Raw genomic sequence first — 19,494 nt, 5'->3', positions numbered from 1 at the left:
GGGGGGAGTGAGCAGCGGGGACCGGGGGGTGTGAGCAGCGGGGACCGGGGGTGTGAGCAGCAGGGACCGGGGGGAGTGAGCAGCGGGGACCGGGGGGTGTGAGCAGCAGAAACCGGGGGGTGTGAGCAGCGGGGACCGGGGGGTGTGAGCAGCGGGGACCGGGGGGTGTGAGCAGCGGGGACAGGGGGTGTGAGCAGCAGGGACCGGGGGGAGTGAGCAGCGGGGACCGGGGGTGTGAGCAGCAGAAACCGGGGGGTGTGAGCAGCGGGGACCGGGGGGTGTGAGCAGCGGGATCGGGGGTGTGAGCAGCGGTGACACCTCTATTAGAGATCTTTATTGTATTATTGCAGCTCTGAGCCTTATGTCTCCTCCCTCGTGTACACGTCTCATGTCCATGGTATCAGGTCACCGTTGCCATTGCTCACACCGGTGAGAAAAACTCAACATACAAAGTCTCAGAAAGTTAAACTTTGACCCTTTTTGGGAGACATTGCAGTCAGTGATTTTTCCCTGGATATACCTGGTGTTCCTGCAGCCGCTGGGCGCAGGTCTGTGGTGCGCTATCATTCTCCCCTCACAGAAGCAGCAGCCTGTGCTGGGAATGTAATATGATGCTGCCTCTGTCCTGCTGCTAATGTGGCTTCCAACTACACATCTGGAAGATGGTTATGTCAGCTGGCTCGTTGGTCTAGGGGTATGATTCTCGCTTAGGGTGCGAGAGGTCCCGGGTTCAAATCCCGGACGAGCCCCTCTACTTTTATAGCCCTATGAAAACTGTTAAATACTTTTACATTTAGATTTGATCAAGTTTTATCATTCCCAATTAAGCGATTACTATACAAAGACAAATTTCCTTAGCCAATTCCAATCTGGCTTTCACCCCTAAGGCTGCGGCTCCAGTGTTGGCTGCTGCACGGGTACAGCTTAAAACCGCGATCTGCGGTCTGTAGGGCGCGATGGGAGGGGATCACAGCTGCACGCACCGGCAGGCGCACGTGCAGCACCTACACCAGGGCCGTCGCCTAAGGCATGGGACATAGTGACTTGAAGCTCGCTGAGGTGCGCTCCTGCTCTGCCTCGCCTGCTGAAAATTGAGCTTATTCCTGTCCTTGCAGGCGAGGCAGTGAGCGCGATCAGGGGGCGGGGCGGAGCGGAGGCAGAGGCGTGCCAGGAGGCGGAGCGGGAGGCAGGGCTAGTCTCCCGCTCCGGTCACGTGACCGCTCCTCCTCTTCCCCGAGCGGCAAATTTCAAACCTGCCTGTCTCGGCAAAGTTTCTCAGCCTCCGCACGCATCAGCGCGCATGCAGAGGGGGAAACTATAGCCGCGCTGATGACAGATGCAGGGGCTTTATGCATCTGCTCAGCGCAGCTCTGCCCGGCTCAGCGACGCTTAAACTCACTATGTCCCAGGCCTAAGACTGCGTCTTTGCTGATCACGCATGCGCACATAAGCGTGGGTAGGCGCAATGCGTGCAAAGACAAAAAAATTGTCTTTGTCGCGCAATGGGCCGGTCATATGCGCAGTTCAGCCAATGTGGGCAAAACACTCATGTGACGTCACGGGCACGCCCTCACCACGCTCCATATCGCGGAACAAGGCACTATCTGCCCTTCCATTGGCTGCCCGCCGACCATATGATCTCGTCGCGGCAAGGAAAGACAACATTCTTGTCTTCCCTGCCAGCGAGCGTATGATGGGGCTGTGGTTAGTGGCGAGCATGCCAAGCGCAGTGGCGGTCACTGGGAACCTGGCCTGAGACCTGTAATGTAGTATCATGAAGATGCCACATGAGCAGCTGAAAGAGACACCGTGCAGCAGCAGCCCTGAAACCCTGGAAATTATTAGCTACAGAAAAAGAAGGGCTCGTCCGGGATTTGAACCCGGGACCTCTCGCACCCAAAGCGAGAATCATACCCCTAGACCAACGAGCCAGCTGCAATTCTTCGGTGTGAGTGGAAATAGAAATGTGTGTGATCTATGTATGACATTAAGTGCTCACTTTTCACTAACATGTAAGAATTAGAGTGTAAGCTTTCTGTAACAATGTCACTGAATTGCTTTTGTCCCTGCTGAGTCTTTATTTACTCTCAGATTAAGATATTCTTTTCTATTGTATATTACTACTAGCTGGGATACCCGGCGTTGCCCGGGATGTGAAGTGTGAATAAGTACGTGTAAATGTTGTATGTGAAAGTTGTAATGTCATGTGAATGTTATGTAATATTAGTTAAAATTGTGTTTGTAAAGCAACAGCAGTAGAAAGCACATGTATATGAGGGCAAATTTGCGAAGTGTATGTTAGTTGCGTGTTGTGTGGGTGAGTGTTGTGTGTGAGTGGTGGTGTGATTAGTGTTTGTGCAATAAATGAGACAGACGGTTAAATTGGCATTGTTAGCAAAATATATTTTATCTGAACGAACAGCTGAGTTCCAGTGGTAGGTGTTTTGTCAGCGGAGGGGGTGTGGTAGCGGGAGATGTGTGGCGTGCGGTGTCCTCCGGAGGAGGAGCGTGTGTGCCGGTGCGGATGGTGTTTGGTGGGAGATGTGTGGCGTGCGGTGTCCTCCGGAGGAGGAGCGTGTGTGCCGGTGCGGATGGTGTTTGGCGGGAGATCTGTGGCGTGCGGTGTCCTCCGGAGGAGGAGCGTGTGTGCCGGTGCCGATGGTGTTTGGCGGGAGATCTGGCGTGCGGTCTCCTCCGGAGGAGGAGCGTTTGGGCCGGTGCCGATGGTGTTTGGCGGGAGATCTGTGGCGTGCGGGCCGGTCCGCGGCCCGTACAGTGTTTGAGGTAGCGGGAGGGAGATGTGTGGCGTGTGGTCCGGTGCCGATGGTGTTTTAGTGTAGGCCGCGGCCCGTAGAGGGTGTGCGGTTGCGGGAGGGAGATCTGTGGCATGCGGGCCAGTCCGCGGCCCGTAGAGTGTCTGACGTAGCGGGAGGGAGATGTGTGGCGTGTGGGCCGGTGGCGATGGTGTTGTAGTGTAGGCCGCGGCCCGTAGAGGGTCTGCAGTAGCGGGAGGGAGATCTGTGGCGTGGACCGGGGGGGGGGTCGAGGGTGGTGTTTTGAAGAGGCAGTGTGCAGTGTTTGGTGTTGTGTGAATGTCTGTGTGTGCAGCGTTTGGTGTTATCGTGCGTTGTGTGTAGGTGATCGTGCTGATTCTGTACCTGATTCGGCAGTTGTGTGGTAGCAGACGGTGAGGGTTTTGAGAGCTGTGAAGCGTGGCATGCAAAGCGTTCCCAAAGCTCAGTGAGGGGTGGGACAGTGTGGAAGTATTAGCTCAGTGAGGGGTGGGACAGTGTGGAAGTGGCAGCTCAGTGAGGGGTGGGACAGTGTGGCATTGGTGTTGGACGCAGGCCAATGAGAGTCAGTGAGGGGTGGGACAGTGTGGCATTGGTGTTGGACGCAGGCCAATGAGAGGTGTGCGGGGGCGGACATGGCCTGAGCCGGAGTGACAGGCCAAAGGTGCTATGCGATTGGCCCTTGGGACGCAGACATACAGTGCTTTCACAAATATATAGTAGAAGATGGGGTGTGACTGCTGTAGCAGATACGTTCATTGTGTAGATTACTCGGTCTCCTATTTTGTGACAATTACAGAGCGTTACTTTTTATTCAGTGTTTCTTATTTGTTAGTCAGTATTAATAAACTGTTTGTATTATTTGGGATGGGAAGCTGTATTTCTATCAGTATGATACAGGGGCTGTGAGGTGGGTACAGGTACCGCGCACTATACAGCAGGGCGCTGTGAGGTGGGTGCAGGTACCGGGCATTATACAGCAGGGTGCTGTGAGGTGGGTGCAGGTACCGGGCACTATACAGCAGGGCGCTGAGAGGTGGGTGCAGATACCGGGCACTATACAGCAGGGTGCTGTGAGGTGGGTGCAGGTACCGGGCATTATACAGCAGGGGTGCTGTGAGGTGGGTGCAGGTACCAGGCATTATACAGCAGGGTGCTGTGAGGTGGGTGCAGGTACCGGGCACTATACAGCAGGGGCGCTGTGAGGTGGGTGCAGGTACCGGGCATTATACAGCAGGGGTGCAGTGAGGTGGGTGCAGGTACCGGGCATTATACAGCAGGGGCTGTGAGGTGGGTGCAGGTACCGGGCACTATACAGCAGGGTGCTGTGAGGTGGGTGCAGGTACCGGGCACTATACAGCAGTGGCGCTGTGAGGTGGGTGCAGGTACCGGGCACTATACAGCAGGGTGCTGTGAGGTGGGTGCAGGTACCGGGCACTATACAGCAGGGTGCTGTGAGGTGGGTGCAGGTACCGGGCAGTATACAGCAGGGTGCTGTGAGGTGGATGCAGGTACCGGGCACTATACAGCAGGGTGCTGTGAGGTGGGTGCAGGTACCGGGCACTATACAGCAGGGGGCTGTGAGGTGGGTGCAGGTACCGGGCACTATACAGCAGGTTGCTGTGAGGTGGGTGCAGGTACCGGGCACTATACAGCAGGGGCTGTGAGGTGGGTGCAGGTACCGAGCACTATACAGCAGGGTGCTGTGAGGTGGGTGCAGGTACCGGGCACTATACAACAGGGTGCTGTGAGGTGGGTGCAGTACCGGGCACGATACAGCAGGGTGCTGTGGCTTAGTTGGTTAAAGCGCCTGTCTAGTAAACAGGAGATCCTGAGTTCAACTCTCAGCAGCGCCTGATATATGTTCTTTTATCAACAAGCAAAGTATTAATATACCGTAGTGTCCTCTGAGATGGAAATATATGTGTGTGACCCAGAGCCCGCGCAGTGTGACATTAAATACTTCCCTTTACCTAATGTGTAAAAATTAGCTTGTAAGCTTTTCTAAGACTGTATCACTGGATTGTTTTTCTATGCATGTGATAGAGACAGAACTATAAAATATTGTATATTTATCCATTTTTATATTTTTCACCTTTATTATAGTCCTCGTTGTTGATGGGATTCACGTGATTCATCTTCTACAAAAAGGGAAAAAACGTATAAACCTTTTACTACTGTAACAGGCCTGGTTCATATGAGACGAGGACGCAGAATGAGAAAAAAAGGTTGTTTCTAACAAATAAGGAAGAAGTGGATTCAAATTGCACACTCCATATCTGTGTGTAAAGAATGACATTAATGGGGATGGGGATAAAATAAGATTTAATGCTGAATTAAAGATATTAGTGTTGCTCGGGAATTCTAAGAAACCAGAAAATACTGAGAGATATAAATGAATAATTACATTTTTAGTTTCTCAATTAAATTTTTTTTATATATATTTTTATTCTAATGCTGTTTGGAAAACTATATTTTTGGTTTTTCCATCAGGCACAAAAACATACACATTTTTTCCAGTTTCCCCTCTGGTGAATCCAACAAAAATGATTGTAAAAGAGGATCATTCAGAAGAAGTTACCAAATGGGAAAATCTTCCAATGTGAACATATGACACGGGATCTTTTTAATACCCCAGCCTTTTTCTCATTTAAGTCTGCGCCCTCCTGCATCAAATGACGCTGCAGGGTTACGTGACGTCACGTGACCCCGCGGCTTCCTTTGACACCGGGTTGCCATGGAGACGCGTCATTGGAAGCCAAGGTAAGGGAATTTTACAGAGGCCTCGCGCGGTAACTCCGAGATTTAATGTAAATGCCTTCGGGGAAGCGCACGGCCTCTGTAAATGGCGGGAAGAATTGCTTTTTTCCCTGCTGAGTCTTTATTTACTCAGATTAAGATACTCTTCTCTTGTATATGTAGCAGTGGCCCTCCTCACCTGCGCAGAGTAGCGGGTACCCCATATAAGGCAGTTGCAGGGGCGATCGAGTTGTCGGGGGTTCCCGGCGACATCTGTGCCAGGGTGCTGCCATTTTGCGTACGTTCGTGCATGCGCAGTGTAGCCCCAGGAGTACCGGCGGCCATGTTGCGACTGGCGCGGTCTTGTGATTTCTGTTGCGTCGGGCACTCCTCTTTTTGTAGACAAAGTGTATGGCAACAGTTGTAGAGCAGTTAGAACTAGCCCTTGGAGTTTTCTGCTCTTGAAGCAGTCTTTCTGCAGCTTCTCCACACCACGGAGTCACCAGTTCAGCTTCTTCAGCTAAGGATTCTGCACTCCTACCTCTGTTTGTTGCCTGTTGGGCAGCTGTAGGTTTTGCTAGTGCTTTCTTTGGTGGCTCAAACTTCATATTTTTGTTTTGAAGTTGCGTGGAGTCCCCAACTCTCACTGTACCCTTGTCCTCACGGGCATTAGTTACTGTGGGATACTGGTGCTTGGGCAGTGCCAATACCTTTTTCCGTATTGGAGGAATCTGTATCAGAGTCTCCTTCATATTCTGGAGCTCTGTAATTTTTGTCGTCAAGGTTGCCGCTGCGTCAGTTTTCTCCTTGGTGTACTGACTCAAGAGAATGGAACAGTCTCTCTGTCTCTCCAGCTCTTGCTCCAGTTTCTGAGCCTTCTCACGCTCCCTCTCATACAGAGTCACCTGGTATCGAAGCTCCGCCTCCAATGATGCTCTGAAGACATGCAGCGTGGCCTTTAGCTCCTCATACTGCTCTGTGGGGACGTACTGGGTATTCAGACGTTCCTGCAGCGCTTGTACCTCCTTAGCAGCCTGCAGATTTCTTCCTGCAGAGTTTGCTGCTTCTCCTCAGCATACTGGAGGTGTGTACGCAGACCTTGCAGTTGGTTCTGCAGTCGGTGCTCTGCTTCAAACATTTCCTCTTTCAAAAGTTTATTTATTTCTTTAAGAGCCTGCAGCTTTTCATTCTTTCCCTTGACGTATTCTGTCAACTCAGAATTTTCTTTTTTTAATCTTAAATTTTCTCTTTTTTCAGTCTCTGAACTATTCAGGGCCTCCTTGCAGTCCACCTTCCATTTTTGCACATCTGCTTGGAGGCGGGCTGTCTACTGGTGTGAGACTTCCATCTCCAGGTTTAAGTTCTGAAGCTCCTTCTGAGAGACTTTGAGATCTAAGTTAAGATGTAGGATAGTTTTCCTTGAAATGTCCAGCTCCTCAGTGAGACTGTGTAGTTCCTTTCTGGAAACTTCCAGGTCTGTGCGGTAGCTGTTGGTCTCATGATGTGAGGCATCCAGTGCTCTGTGGAGTGTCTGAACCTCTTTCTGAGCTACGTCTACTTCTATCCGGCCACTGTTGACCTCCTGTCGTGAGGCATTCAACTCTATGCGCAGAGTGTGAACCTCTTGCTGGAAGACTGTCATCTGCTTCAGTGCCTCCTCATACTTCCGCTTTAGCGTAGCCACCATTTTGTCAGACTGGCTCTGCTTTACATCCATGGTGGAAATAGTAGCCTTTGCAGTATCTAGCTCAGTCTTGAGATCCTCTTGGCCGCAGAGTAAATTGCGAGCACAGTCTTCTGTAGCTCAGCATTATTATTTTTTTCCCTTTCCAATTCTTCACAGAGCAGATCACTGTCATGCCTGGCAATTTTCAGGGCGTCTTCAGGGCTGGTCAAGGGATCGTCACTCACTGGTTCCGGCTCTGCTTCCCTGGGATGACTGGTTGAGGGTTCCTCACTGTTGGCACCGGACAGACACTTCTTTGGGGTACACGACTTCTGCCTTGGGCCCTCTGGATATTCAGTTATACGTGGGACGAATTCTCCATTTTCTCTAGCCTGCAGGGCATCTCGGTCCCCCTTTTTCTCCACAGGATCTGCGGACGTGTCTGTTACTTCCACAGTAAGTGAAGAACCGCTTTTCTTTTTCTTCCTTTTTGATTTGGATGACACCGTCCCTTCAGGGATACTGGGGTCTCCATCTTCATTTGAAGTTTTAGCAGCGTCACTGGATCCACCCGGCTTTTCTTGCAACTGTAATAGCTGATGGAAATATTCGGTGATCCACTGCTCCCGCTCTGTCTCCTGCTGATCATATTCATCATCAAAGGGAGCGGTCTTTTCTGTTCGTGCCGAGTTCAGGCACCCCCACCATTCTTGGGGTGTTTTGTGGGTGTGACTCGGTTCGGGTTCCCCGTAAGAGATGTCTTCCTCTTTATTGGACTAGAAGGGCCACTCTTCCGTGGGGTAGGGTTCATTACAGGAATGCTGCATCTTGTCCTCCATTTTTAAGCTATCAGGTGTCATTTTCTTCCTGACCTCATGAGACGCTATTGCAGCTGTTGCCACTGTATTTGCTAGAACCCCCAATTGTGATAGTCCTACAGATGGGCATATTTTGCTTGTAGAGGTAATGGCTCTCACAGGCATCTCTGTAGATTTTTCTTTCTTGGGTAATTTTTTTTTTTTTTTCAATATCAGCAGTACTGTGCATGCATTTTCTCTTATCAGGTATAAAAGATTGTGCAGTTGCTAGGTAAAAAAAGTCTATTTGCTATACACCATTTATTTGCTAGGTGAATCCCTCCACTTCAGCAACAGAATTTGGTTTTCTGCCTGAGTTCAGTAATTTTCAGTCTCACCTTTGGGTATTATGGCATTCACACTTCACACTTTGGGTGTCTGTTTTGCTCCCAAGATAATAGGCATACTTTTTTACTTGCAGAAAAAAAAACATTCTTTGCAGTGGACTCAACACTCAGCAATTGGCTTTGAAAAAACTTTTTCTTTATAGGGCAATTTTACACTCAGCATTTGTTTGCTAAAAATACCCCTGCTTCAGCACAGTCTTTGTATCAATTTTCACACTTTTCTGCATATACTCTATTCACAGCTGGTAGCCCTATGCGGTGTGGCAACCTTTATTTGAAAAATCAGTACCACTCGTGGGTCACCATCTGTTTTCACTGCTTCAGCGAAACTTTTGAAAACAAGAAAAACCTATCCCTTTTTAAGGGCTGACTCACTTCTTGAACCCTGACTATGGCTAGAAGGCAAAATCCCTATTTCAATGACCGTATTACACTTTGTGATAGGTAATTAAAGGTTTACCTGCTTCAGCAGTCTCTTGGGATTGGGGAAAAGAGTCCATCTGTGGTTTTGTAAGTTTCAGTGCAGTGTAAGTTTCAGTGGTGTGTGTACCTTTAACTCTGATCTCTGCTGCATGAGGGGTTTTTTTCCCCCCAAGTTGTTTAGACTGTTTGTAGGCAAAAAAACATAACAAAAAATTTCACATAAAAACTCCGGTCCTTTTTAACTACAAGGACACCTCTTATCCCACTTCTGACACCATATGTGGACGGACGTTCACAGAGGTACGCAATTAGGAGGCTTTATAACGTGAAATTATAATAGGCTTTATTATTTATGTTTATGTTTATATTTATGTTCCTTTTCATCAGGAAAATTATCCAAACACAGGGGGGGGGGGAACAAAGCTTCCATTCACTTGTTGAGTAATTCTAGTGAAAACACTATGCAACCAATTCACATCTCCCTAGTCAAGCATTTCTCCCCAGCCCCAAACATACTGTAGCATGAAAATAAGCAGATACAGTATAAGCAGTCTCTTAATAATGAAAGTCTTATCTGTTTATCAGCTGTAGAGTAAGCTTCTCTGCTCTCCTGGAACCGCACTGAGCGTGCACAGAAAATCAGCATCCAGGTTTAGAAGTCTTATTTGGGCCTTGTGTCTTGAAAGCAGCTCTGCTAACTTTGGCAGAGCTCAAAACAAGTGTGTCTCCAAGTTCAGCTCAGGTGTCAGCTAAAGAGTTCTCACTTCCTGTTTGAACAGACAGGCTTTTGTAAGCCATCTCAATAAGGCAGGTGGTGTTTAGTAATTAACTACCAGAAGTTAACAACCACACTGCTAGATTAAAGGCACATTACTGAACAGGGATAAGTCCCCTGTTACACACATTCTGTTACATTACAGAATAAGCGACATATTCAGTTACATTACAGAATCAGAGGCACGTTCACTTACATTACCGGATCAGTGACACATTCAGTTACATTACCGAATCAGAGACACATTCAGTTACATTACCGAATCAGAGACACATTCAGTTACATTACCGAATCAGAGACACATTCAGTTACATTACCGAATCAGCGACACATTCAGTTTCATTACCGAATCAGAGACACATTCAGTTACATTACCGAATCAGCGACACATTCAGTTACATTACCGAATCAGTGACACGTTCAGTTACATTACCGAATCAGAGACACATTCAGTTACATTACCGAATCAGAGACACATTCAGTTACATTACCCAATCAGTGACACATTCACTTACATTACCGAATCAGAGACACATTCACTTACATTACCGAATCAGCGACACATTCAGTTACATTACCGAATCAGAGACACATTCACTTACATTACCGAATCAGCGACACATTCAGTTACATTACCGAATCAGAGACACATTCAGTTACATTACCGAATCAGTGACACATTCAGTTACATTACCGAATCAGAGACACATTCACTTACATTACAGAATCAGAGACACATTCACTTATATTTGCATAAGCACACACGCACCTCTTGATACATATACCGCTATGTGTGTGCCATCCCCTTTACCCAAAACCGGTGTAATGTAACTGTGCTAAAATAACTGGAAATGATTGGCTGTATACTAGCTGGGAGTAGATGGCGCTCTCTGTAGTTTAACCACGTTACTGGATCTGCGCTATCCCAGATTACAGAATAAAGACCTCCATTTCTTGCTGCCCCTTTCCTCTGCGCGCTTTATTCATGTTGAATTTTTTCTTTTATCTTGTAATTGTTTTAAAATAAATTCAAGAGCAGAACCTAGAGCCTACTCCTACTCAATCTGCACCTTCCCCTGCCAAAGCAAAACGGCGGCAAGTGAGGGGGTGGGTGTATCCCTATGGAGGAGAAAATACCGCGAGAATAGATCTGAGCGGGAAGCAGAAATTATATTTTCTTTCATTTTCTATTCAGATCGCTTATGTAGTTACGGCCACGTGGTCCGGAATATCCCTGAAAGTGAGTGTTCCCTGTTCCTGGATTTGGGAGATCCGGACCCTCACCCTGTTCCCCGGTGTCAGACTCCAACCCCACGAACGTGCCCATTCTCAGCTGTTACTGACTGGTGTACCACACGAGACACATCACCTGATCACAATGTTACATTCTGTGCAGTGAATCATTATGTGTCTGTACAGCATTTGTTCCTCGTCACAAGTCAGTAATAATTATTACTTTTCCAGTTATGAACATACACCAGGAAATAAGTGTGTGAAACATTGGTGATAAACAGCAGTTTATTGAAGAGACAGAGACACAGAAAAGCCGCGATGATTACATTTACATTATGTGCCAGTAAAGTATTCAGCAGAGCCCACTGTGTCATGTAATATAGATACAAGCAGAGTCATTAAATAGAGACACATTTAGCTATGTAGAAGATTTCCTGCACTGGGGCAGCAATGGCAGGTAAATAATGAGCCCGGCAGTTACTGTCAGTGCTTGGAAGCGATGCCCCCAGTGTAACAGCTGTATCCAGGCCCTGAGCAATGGCTGCTTTTGGAGACATGGCTGATGCTTCTTCCGCTGCCTGAGCTACATCCGCTCTTATGGTGATGTCCACTTCCACCGTGGGACATCCCCCCAGCGCAGTGTTTTCCCCCAGTGCTAGAGTGTAGCACGGCTGTAAGAAATGTAACGTACGTGTCACTTAGTAACAGTGTGATTGGGAATGTGTGGGACATAACGTAACATATTATTATTATTATAATTACAGTGACGGGTATTCATGCTTAAGGACAGTTTGTTCTTGCTTATGCCACAAATTAATTAAATGGGAGTCAGTGAGCTATTACACTTCTTTACTTCTAATAATAGGAAGTTAGATTTTAGTAATGGGTTAATAGAAGAAAACAGAATGTAATTGTCTTTCTAATTCAGTTATTGTGCTTATAAAAGAGTGTCAGAAATGACAAATTAGAAGACTATGGAAAAGTTAAGAGGCCAAACTTAACCCCAAGTTTAGGAATAATCTTACACCCCCTTAGCACATACACACAAGAAAACTTTGAGTCACTTACAGATGTTAACAGAGCCGTCTTTACCCAACCTGAAACAAACATAATAATTATTAGTAGGAGTATTGGTCCATGAAGATTAAACATTATGATGTGTGTCTTCTGTTGTAGATGAGTGAATGTTTATTAAAGTGTTTTATCCCATTTCTCAGGCATGCTTTAGGCTTGTATTTAATAGCACACAATGTATATAATTGGGGAGATTTGCAGCAGGGGGGTATTACAATATAATGTATGAGACGTGTGTAAGTTCTTTCTATGCTCACAGTAAGAGGAATAAAGGGGTGTGTATAGATATTACATTTACCTGCACTCTTCTCCCTCCAACATTTTTTTATAAGTTGCAATCTCAATATCCAGAGCCAGCTTCACATTCATCAGCTCCTGGTATTCCCGCAGCTGGCAAGCCATGTCCTGCTTAGCTTTCTGCAGAGCATTCTCCAGCTCAGACAGTTTATTCTTGGCATCTCTGACAGCCGCCTCTCCCCGTCCCTCAGCGTCACTTATAGCGGCTTCCAGTGCAGCGCGCTGGGGAACACATGGTGATAATGGCAGAAAATCAAACCAAGTTTCTAATTACTAGTTACTCCAAACGTCTCTCGGTTACACGTACAGATGTAGCCGGCGTAACTGTTTCCTGTTTGAGGTGTGCCCGGGCAGGGAGTGTTCTAGGGCAACATTAACATCCTATGGAGACGTATTTTTTAAATTATTTATTATTTCACTGGGATAAGCTTTTACCGGGGTAACCTTTGTTATCTTAACAACAGCGCATATTAGATGTCTTTTTCACAGCACAGGGACGCAATGTTTCAGCAACCGATATCTCCTAATTTTCCACACAAATGTTAGAATTGATCAAAACAGAAAATATTCTGAGACATGCCTGGGTGTGTTGGTCAGTCCCTGATAACCCTGAGACATACCTGGGTATGTTGGCCAGTCCCTGATGACTCTGAGACGTGCCTGGGTACGTTGGCCAGTCCCTGATGACTCTGAGACATGCCTGGGTATGTTGGTCAGTCCCTGATGACCCTGAGACATGCCTGGGTGTGTTGGTCAGTCCCTGATAACCCTGAGACATACCTGGGTATGTTGGTCAGTCCCTGATGACACTGAGACATGCCTGGGTATGTTGGTCAGTCCCTGATGACTCTGAGACATACCTGGGTATGTTGGCCAGTCCCTGATGACACTGAGACATGCCTGGGTATGTTGACCAGTCCCTGATGACTCTGAGACATGCCTGGGTATGTTGGTCAGTCCCTGATGACCCTGAGACATGCCTGGGTATGTTGGCCAGTCCCTGATGATACTGACACATGCCTGGGTATGTTGGTCAGTCCCTGATGACCCTGAGACATGCCTGGGTATGTTGGTCAGTCCCTGATGACTCTGAGACATGCCTGGGTGTGTTGGCCAGTCCCTGATGACACAGAGACATGCCAGGGTCTGTTAGCCAGTCCCTGATGGTACAGAAACATGCCTGGGTATGTTGGCCAGCACCCAGATAATGCTGAGACATGCCAGGGTGTGTTAGCCAGTCCCTGATGGCACAGAAACATGCCTGGGTATATTGGCCAGCACCCTGATGACTCTGAGACATGCCTGGGTATGTTGGCCATGACCCTGATGACTCTGAGACATGCCTGGGTATGTTGGCCAGCACCCTGATGACTCTGAGACATGCCAGGGTGTGTTAGCCAGTCCCTGATGGCACAGAAACATGCCTGGGTATATTGGCCAGCACCCTGATGACTCTGAGACATGCCTGGGTATGTTGGCCAGCACCCTGATGAAGCAAACAGAAGGGCAGTTATCAGTTGCTGCTCCGTTGCCTCCCTGTGAGGTTAAATGGAGCATTGCTAATTACTCGTATTAAGGTTACAGAGGCTCCCTGGTAAGAGCTGAGACCAGTGACATAATAATCAGGTGAAAACCAGAAATGTGCAAAACTGTCCTAATGAATTTGCAAAATTGAGATATTTTTTCCCCAAATTTGATTCCTTTTAAAACGTTTCACCAAATCTTAGAGAGATAATAATGTCACACAATGATTATTAGCAATTACGTAACTTTTACATGGTTTGTGACATTATGTAAAGCAAAACTCTTATGAAAACTCAACAAAAAATGTAAGTTAGAAAAAGATCAGCAGAACATAAACTATTAAACTGTCGGATCATGTTATTATTTCTGTTTGTTTTCTTGCTTTGGGGGGGATCTTCGCTTTAACATATTATTGAATATTATACATTTTCTTCACATTCATTTATTGTTTATAAAAGGTAATACAGCTAGATGGCTTTATAATGAAAGCTATTAGTGTGTGTGCCTGTGTAATATGTGTGTGTGTTACCTGCGCTTTCACACTCTCTATCTCTCCCTTAAGCCTCTGAATTGCTCGGTTGAGGTCAGCGATCTCATTCCTGGTGTTCTGCAGATCATTCCCATTTCTCCCGGCAGTCATGCTCAGCTCCTCAAACTGGAGATAAAACAGGACTGGTTATAAATATGGAAATTATATCACAGGATTTTGTGCGCCCGATGTGCATGAGGATTGGTTTTAGTTGTGATGTTATCTGCCTGTAATAGACTCACCCTTGTTTGGTACATGGATTCTGCTTCAGCCCTGCTCCTGTTAGCAATGTCCTCATATTGAGCTCTGACCTCAGCAATGATACCGCCCATGTCCAGGTCCCGGCTGTTATCCATGGAGACAATGACTGAGGTATCTGAGATCTGGGCCTGAAGCTGAGATATTTCCTGTAACGTAGACACATGATAATATTGTGCTTGTGCGGTGTTATTGCGCTGGGTTTGGGACAGGTTTGTAGCTGGGAGACTTATTGATAAATATACCCCTTTTCCTTAAATTGCGATAGTGCCGATCGGGGAACTATTACACACAAACTCTTATTACCTTCAGTTGGAGTTTCCACGTGTTAGTGCCCCGATCAGCACTATTTCATTATAATCAATAACCTCCTATGTCTCACATATATAATGCTTATGTAGCTGGATATCAATAACCTATTGTCCGTTAAACAAGAAAGTAACAGAAACGTGTCAGAGGTTTTACCGCATCAAACAGAACTCGCAGGAAGTTGATCTCATCAGTCAGGGAATCCGCCTTAACCTGCAGCTCCGCTTTGTTCATAAAAGCAGCATCAACATCCTACAGGGAAGAGACACGTGAAATGGGGACACGCGTGTGTGTGCTTGTGTGTGTGTGTGTGTTTGTATGTGTGTCTTTATATGTCTGTGTGTATGTGTGTGTATCTGTGTGTATATGTGTGTATCTGTGTGTGTGTGTGTGTGTGTGTGTGTGTGTGCGTGCGTGCGTGCGTGCGTGCGTGTGTGTGTGTGTGTGTGTGTGTGTGTGTTTACAGTATTTTGTGCAGTCTGTATTTAATTTCAAATAATGTAATTCAGCTTAATTGTGACAAATCTCCCTATGGCCTTACCCTCTTTAGCCCAACAAATTCATTCTCTGCAGCGATGCGCCTGCTGTTTTCTTCCTCATATCTGGGAATTACATGTTAGATTTTATCATATTGTATGTTGTATATTCATTCTGGTGGAATATTTTGTATTATTAATATTTTTTGCTGTGTTATATTATGTGTGTATGTGTGTGTATGTGTGTGTATGTGTGTGTATGTATGTGTGTATGTATCAATCTATGTGTATATGTATATAGCTAAAAGTACCCGGTGTTACTCGTGAATCCTAAAAAACAATCCCTCTCCCTCCCACCACTTTCCGTTAATTCCTTACAATGTCCCCAATTCTTTCCGCCTCTCTCTCCTTCTCCAGTATTATTATTTTCTCCTTGGGCGCCAACTGACTTCCTCTCTTTCCCCGTCTGCTTCCAGTGTAAACCTTTTAGCTATCTGACTCTTATTATCTGCCACCAGGCTATGTGCATTATGATATCCTCAGATACATTGCCGACCAGGTACAACACCCAGTGGCTCACATGCTTAGAGAAATTGCAATAACTCATTAAATTACAAGTAGAATGTATCTAATTGTATCCAGACATTAACATTAACCTGCTCGTTCATCTCAGGAACCACCATACAAAATGTGGTTACGATATCTTAAGGGGTGTCCAAACGCAGAGCAAACAGACAACTACAACAACAAAATATAGTAGACTATAAGCATAAATATCCCATACTGAGGGTAAGTTAGAACATACCTTCTCTTCATGTCTTCTGCGGTCTCCTCCATACTGTTCCTTTCTGCATCCAGGCGCGCTCTCTCACATGTTAGACTCTCCAGCTGTCTCCTGAGGTTACTGATAAAAGCCTCAAAGAGAGGTTCCATTTGACACCTTGCAGTGTTCTGATCCTGTAACAAAGCCCACTTGGTCTCAAGCATTTTATTCTGTTGCTCCAGAAATCGCACCTAAAGCAAGTAGGAGAAACAATAATAATCATAAAAATGGCCAAACAATCTCAGCAAAATATTCTGCAGTTTGCCTGGAAGATGCAGCAATAATGTTTTGTTTTATCACATAAGCCAACGGGTTCTGTTACATATAAATGGGCTAAGAATATACTATTTAAGCCGTAACTGCCTCTGTAATTGTGTTACTTTGTATATTTCCGCATATGTTTGAGTTTAACACTGCAGCCAAGTAAGAAACATGCATCAAATGTGTGACACTGTCACTGGGTGGGAACCGCTGAGAAAGTGGCACATACAGTTCTTACTTACTGAGCAGTGTCATTCTATAAGGTCCCTTCTGGTGCTGGGAGACACCTTATGGTCTATTCAAGTGAAGACGTGTTATGGAATTGCACCACTTAGTAAATATGAGCCAGTACCATCAGTAAGAGCCACACACCACAGTCTGTGCCGCCTGTTTGATTAATGACACCGTCCCACTAAGTTACAGAAATATGAAGTGACCTTACAGGATATACTGCAGCAAAGTGAATGTTTTGACCCCACAGATTAATTCCCATATAACCGTCAGTAACTATTTATCTCCCTGTTGCACGTTGTGTCACACTGATTTCATGCTACACGTTCTCTAACCAGAGTTATTAGGACATGTACATGCTACCGTCTGTCCCCATATATGTGTGATGTAAAATGATCTTACCTTGTCAATGAAGGAGGCAAATTTGTTATTGAGACCCTTGATTTGATTCTTCTCATCAGTCCTCATTCTCTGGATGTTTGGGTCAATCTCCAAGTTGAGTGGTGACAGGAGACCTTGGTTCACGGTAACAGGGGTGATGCCTCCAGAGCAAAATGATCCCCCAATGCCATATCCACTACCAGATCCATATCCGTGTCCACTTCTCCCTGAATGGCAACTTCCACCTGAGATCTTATGTCCCCTGGAACCAGCACTACAGGCACTTTTACTGCTAAAGCCAGACTTTGCCTGGTGACAAGAAGCGACTTTGTTAGAAGAATATGAGCAGATGCTGTGGGTGCCGCCATGCTTAGGTAATACAGCTGAGTGTGAGCTGGAGTGCTGGGGCCCAGAGCTGCAGTGGGTAGATTGATGAGGCATGCTGCTTCCTCTATAGGGGGCGATATAGAGATAATAGGAAGTGCAGTCTGCACAGCAGGTGTAAAGTAGTCCTTTTCTTTTAGAACAGATACAGTATCTGCTCCTTTTATACTGGAAGTGGGTGTTGCCGCTCACGTAAAAGACCATTGTTATGATTGATGTTTGGTGGCATCATTTCCTCCTACTTTCATAGGGTACAATAACCCAGCCACATTATCAAAGCAGCAACGCTTTTACTAGTGGCGACCTATTTCCCCATAAAACATTGCATTAAATGTCTCATTTACAGAAACAATGTATGAGAGATTATAGAAAGAAGCCTCCGTGATAACATATTAACCAGTAATTATAATAGGAGTGGCCTTATTTAACATTTCTGCTGTGTTTTACTTTTCCAACAGTTCCTAATTTTCATGTGAAATCTCTTTGTGACAATGTATCAGGTTCTTTGCCCTGTGATTCCCATTTATAGAATGTCAGTAGGAGGAGTCACTGAGGAGTTACATGACGCGCGTATTATAATGCATTGTATCTATTCTGTGTTTCTGTGTCATTTATTCACCTTTTACTAGCATCAAAATAATCTGCAAGGCCTGAGAGGACAGGATCAGTGACAGGGGGTAGAGACAATGCTGGTGCCTTGGGCCCAGTGAGACATGTGGTCCGGGACACGGATCTGCAGTTCTTCAGCCCTCTGACTCAGCGGAACCTTCTCCCTGAGGGCCCTGGGTCGGCCGCACACATTTTCCCTGAGTTATTTCTCTCCCCTTTTCTCCCCTTGGTGAGAGGATGGATCTGATACCTGTATGTCATGTGTAGAGAGGGGTGAATGTGTCAATATTCCACCCACAGACATTCACAAGGTTTTTGACAATATTAAATTTGCAGATTAATATTTGCATGCGAAGATGTTATTAAAAAATAATGAGAAAGAGAAGAGATTTCCTAATTGAAGTGACGAGTGTTATATATCCCATCAATCACACCTTCAAACAAACAGCACGCAAGGAGACACCTGTATACCAAAAAAGCCCCCCTGAGATACAGACAAAGCAGGGCTCACTGTTCCAGGTATTGGGTCCGCTGGGAGATCCCCCCGCGGGAGACTGGCGTTGCTGGTCAGTGGCTGCGGGGAGCAACAGGAAACCTCCGAAATGGCACCCCAGGGGTTAGGTGATTTTTGACATTTTGATTGCAATTTCTGTTCTACAGACGGCACAGGGAATATTTTTGTTGAGGTAATTGAACGACTCAAATACTTAACCGTACAAATAATAATATTGTAATATTAACACGCCTCTTACACACATGTAGTCGTAATGTTCTGTGGCTGTTATAGGTTTCACTCTAAGATCGTGCAGCACAAACTCCCTCCGGTGAATCTGATGTACTGCGCCACTACGCCTGTGCTCACAAACTTATCATACTCATAGCGTCAGAGTGCCACGTGTGATTAGTATTCTGACTGGTGATGCTCCCCCAGAATCAACTCTCCCTGCGGCAAGACAAGCGTACTGAGACCGGGTGTGTGGGAGAGGGAGAGGTACCCAGGTACCTCAGGTGTGTTTCTTTTTTCGTCATTGAAAGTGAGTGACGTCACATCCTTTTAAAAAATGGACTCTGTCACATGGTTTCTACAACCAATCAGATTGGGGATATACCATATGAAGCTTCATGTGGTATATCTCACAATCCGATTGGTTGAGTAACATGTGATGGCAGCCATCTTGTTTTTGGTGACGTCATCTTAAAGGGAGTGAAGCACAGCCTTCCTGATTAGCTGGCTTCCTCACTTTACATGACGTCACATCCTTTAAAAAAAAAAAGAATTTCTGTCACATGGAACACCATCCAATAGAATTGGAGATGTGTCATTTGACAGTCAAATCTGACGTCACAGGCCTTATATAAGGCCTGTCCCGTCTCATTTGATCTCAAGAAAACAACAGGACCACATCCGCCTGTATAATGTTACATAGTTACATAGTGGATGAAGTTGAAAAAAGACGTACGTCCATCAAGTTCAACCTATGCTAAATATAGACAACAGATACTTTA

General features: G+C 46.1%; 1 protein-coding gene and 3 non-coding genes across 4 annotated transcripts; 2 read left to right on the top strand and 2 right to left on the bottom strand.

Annotated features, from left to right (window-relative positions):
- The first annotated feature begins 677 nt into the window (after window positions 1-677).
- TRNAP-AGG (transfer RNA proline (anticodon AGG)) lies at window positions 678-749 on the top strand. The gene has a single exon. It is a non-coding gene; the product is annotated as a tRNA-Pro (tRNA).
- A 1,110-nt stretch (window positions 750-1,859) lies between these two features.
- Window positions 1,860-1,931, bottom strand: TRNAP-UGG (transfer RNA proline (anticodon UGG)). Its single transcript has one exon. It is a non-coding gene; the product is annotated as a tRNA-Pro (tRNA).
- A 2,643-nt stretch (window positions 1,932-4,574) lies between these two features.
- Window positions 4,575-4,648, top strand: TRNAT-AGU (transfer RNA threonine (anticodon AGU)). The gene has a single exon. It is a non-coding gene; the product is annotated as a tRNA-Thr (tRNA).
- Window positions 4,649-11,099: 6,451 nt separating this feature from the next.
- Window positions 11,100-17,534, bottom strand: LOC142485043 (keratin, type II cytoskeletal cochleal-like). Its single transcript, XM_075584280.1, has 9 exons — window positions 17,017-17,534; window positions 16,105-16,313; window positions 15,365-15,425; window positions 14,980-15,075; window positions 14,499-14,663; window positions 14,257-14,382; window positions 12,205-12,425; window positions 11,901-11,929; window positions 11,100-11,503 (listed from the first exon to the last, which is right to left on the bottom strand). Exons 1-9 carry the CDS (start codon window positions 17,434-17,436, stop codon window positions 11,316-11,318), a joined length of 1,515 nt encoding a protein of 504 aa, XP_075440395.1. The 5' UTR covers window positions 17,437-17,534; the 3' UTR covers window positions 11,100-11,315.
- Between the last annotated feature and the right edge of the window lie 1,960 nt (window positions 17,535-19,494).

The sequence above is a fragment of the Ascaphus truei genome, unplaced genomic scaffold, assembly GCF_040206685.1.
Source record: "Ascaphus truei isolate aAscTru1 unplaced genomic scaffold, aAscTru1.hap1 HAP1_SCAFFOLD_526, whole genome shotgun sequence".
In the NCBI taxonomy this organism is placed as follows: Eukaryota; Metazoa; Chordata; class Amphibia; order Anura; family Ascaphidae; genus Ascaphus; species Ascaphus truei.
This window is presented reverse-complemented; position numbering and strand designations above follow the sequence as displayed.

Excerpts from the sequence above, each read along its gene's own strand:
- LOC142485043 (XM_075584280.1), bottom strand. The coding sequence starts at position 17,436 with ATGCCTCATCAATCTACCCACTGCAGCTCTGGGCCCCAGCACTCCAGC. Across the intron at positions 15,426-16,104 it reads GCAGAAGACATGAAGAGAAG|ATATGAGGAAGAAAACAGCA; the intron begins GTATGTTCTAAC and ends TGTAATTCCCAG. Across the intron at positions 14,664-14,979 it reads TGCGAGTTCTGTTTGATGCG|GAAATATCTCAGCTTCAGGC; the intron begins GTAAAACCTCTG and ends TCTACGTTACAG.